The sequence below is a fragment of the Arachis ipaensis genome, chromosome B2 (assembly GCF_059453495.1).
Source record: "Arachis ipaensis isolate K30076 ecotype BB chromosome B2, ASM5945349v1, whole genome shotgun sequence".
Taxonomy (NCBI): Eukaryota; Viridiplantae; Streptophyta; class Magnoliopsida; order Fabales; family Fabaceae; genus Arachis; species Arachis ipaensis.
The window spans coordinates 26,505,870-26,508,204 of NC_142437.1; the positions used below are offsets into that span (position 1 = coordinate 26,505,870).

A 2,335-nucleotide genomic window follows, 5' to 3' on the forward strand; every position below is an offset into this window, starting at 1 on the left:
ATACAACCTACACCCAATTGAACACAGAATATACACCCAAATGAACACATAAAATACACCCAATTTAAGACAGAAAATACACCCAAAAGAATGCAGAAAATACACCCAAAATTCGTTGAAGCAACCCTTACCACAATATCAGGGGGAGACAGTATACTTCTTCTTGAAACCTTTTAATCTTTTGCTAGTTTAGGATGAAGCACATGGCAGAGACAATCTAAAAAAAAGATGCCGAAATCAATTTTACATCAATCAGCATTGCAGTTAATTTTGGTGATAAAAATATTAATGTTATTGTAATATTACCTCAGCTTCTATATGTGTTTCAGCTGCGAGTGATGCAAGGTGTAGTTTTGACAAAATGTATCTATCTTGGGCTTGGAGTGTGCACACGGTCTCAAACTCATTAGTTAGTCCATTTGCGTATGTCTTCACTCGTATGGCCCAGAGGTAGCATTTCTCTTTCATGCCAGAAGTATCTTCATTCGTCCTCGCAGGAGTTTCAAACTTCTCGAAACTCTCTCCGCCACTCTCCTTTTGAATCTGTGGACTTTTTTCTTTTATTGTTACCCCACTACTTGCAATTTTTTCTACCAGATCTCCTAATTATTCTAGCAGTTTTGGGGTTTCCAGAGTTTTTGCCCTCTCTCCATCTTGCGTTGACGCTCCCTCCTGCGTTGCTGCTTTTTCTTGGCTTGAATCAGTCAAGCCAAGGCTGAATGATGGCATTGGATCTGTTTTAGGAACATATGATGCTGTTCGTGCCATCATCATCAGCGCAGCAGCGTCTTCTGGGGCTGGATTACTGCGTGATCATGTATAACGTATTATAAGAATAAGAATATACGAATGATAACCAAACATTGATTTTACTCTGATGAACTTACATTTTAGATGGAGTTGGGGGAAGCGTAGGTGTGCTTTCTTCAGGTTTTTGGGGTGGTTCAGGAGTGCTACAGGGTTACAAAAAATTAATCATGTTATAAAAAAACTAGTCAAGGATCAATTGTGAACCCCAACAAAGATCATATACACCCCAACAGGGATAATATACACCCAAACTATAATCAAATACACCCCAAGACTATTTCTTACCTTTTTATAGTTCCTTCAATTTGTAGCACAGGGGTTGTTTCATTTTCTGTCACAGGTATTTGTTCAATTTCCGGCACAGTGGTTGTTTGGGACAGTGGTAGACAAACTTGAATCAGAACTCTAAACAAGAAGAAAAATAAAAGGTTAACAAAGCCTCCAAAAATAAAAAGGTTATAAGGTTGAAATTTTCTTGAAAAAACTCACATTGCAAGCACTTTGGACTGTGTCTCTTCCCTCACTACCATCATATTCTCTTCAGCCGGCTCACTGGCTGACTCTACAACCAGACTCAACCTAAAATACACCCTAAGAAAGTCAAAAATACACCCGACGCATTCAAAAGAAAGACAGGCTTTGTTTTTTGAGAAGTTACATACTTGCAGTTTTTACTTTTTTTTCCTGCCTTTTTTTTCTCGAATAAAACAATAAAGGGCTTTTTTTTCTAAAAAAATATATACAGAATTAGAAGTAGAAGGTAATAAAAGAATAAAAGCAACGGTTATTTGAAAGAGAAATTACATGCTCTCTGCTGGTTTGTTTACGCTACTTTGATCTGTGTGTCCTTGAGAGGAAGGATCATCACTTCCCAAGTTTACTTCCGGTATTCTAAACATAATAGAGTACATGTTATTCACAAAAAATACCATACTGTTAAATCAGGATAACAAGATTTTATCAAATAAAGCTTCTTACGTTTCAGATGATACATAGTGACCTTCTGTCGATCGCAGGTCAGCTTCCTTCTCCCTGCCAAACAAGAAACAATTATTAGCAAAGAAAACACCTTAAAATCTGAAATATACACCCCAACAAGACATACCCCTGTGCAGCAGATTTTTCATTATTTTTCCTTAAGAATTCATCTAATTCTTCAGTTCTAATTTCAAATTTGACAGTACATGCATAAAAGAACATGTTAACAAATATAATTTTGATGATAGACGATAATATAGCTTACAAAGTACTGTACCCATGATAGGATTGAGCTTGCTCAGGAGATGAATCCTCAACAATGACCTTTTTCTTTTTGGATTGTGTCCTGGGGGGAAAAAACAAGTATGAATTAGAAATACAAAATTAATTTGATCACAAAATACTATCCAAAGAAGTGCTTACTTTTTTGGGGTTCTCTGAGTCTTTTTCTTTATTTTTTGCTTCTCTACTGGTGATGATTCTTCGCTTCTAAAAGTTAATAAGAGACGCTCTATTAATACATGAAATCTTGATAATAAACCCAAAG

General features: G+C 36.2%; 1 protein-coding gene and 1 long non-coding RNA gene across 2 annotated transcripts; both read right to left on the minus strand.

The window, feature by feature from the left end:
* Positions 1 to 493: 493 nt before the first annotated feature.
* LOC148573377 (uncharacterized) lies at positions 494 to 1,340 on the minus strand. Its single transcript, XM_088505752.1, has 4 exons — positions 1,300 to 1,340; positions 1,096 to 1,215; positions 888 to 953; positions 494 to 805 (listed from the first exon to the last, which is right to left on the minus strand). Exons 1-4 carry the CDS (start codon positions 1,338 to 1,340, stop codon positions 607 to 609), a joined length of 426 nt encoding a protein of 141 aa, XP_088361878.1. The 3' UTR covers positions 494 to 606.
* Positions 1,341 to 1,637: 297 nt separating this feature from the next.
* Positions 1,638 to 2,099, minus strand: LOC148573378 (uncharacterized). Its single transcript, XR_015905176.1, has 3 exons — positions 2,066 to 2,099; positions 1,789 to 1,842; positions 1,638 to 1,701 (listed from the first exon to the last, which is right to left on the minus strand). It is a non-coding gene; the product is annotated as an uncharacterized LOC148573378 (long non-coding RNA).
* Positions 2,100 to 2,335: the final 236 nt, after the last annotated feature.

Bases quoted from the DNA above. Each gene is read 5' to 3' on its own strand.
- LOC148573377 (XM_088505752.1), bottom strand. From the start codon at position 1,340: ATGGTAGTGAGGGAAGAGACACAGTCCAAAGTGCTTGCAAT. The intron at 1,216-1,299 runs GTGAGTTTTTTC...CTTCTTGTTTAG, and splicing joins CAGTCCAAAGTGCTTGCAAT to AGTTCTGATTCAAGTTTGTC. The intron at 954-1,095 runs GTAAGAAATAGT...GTAACCCTGTAG, and splicing joins ATTGAAGGAACTATAAAAAG to CACTCCTGAACCACCCCAAA.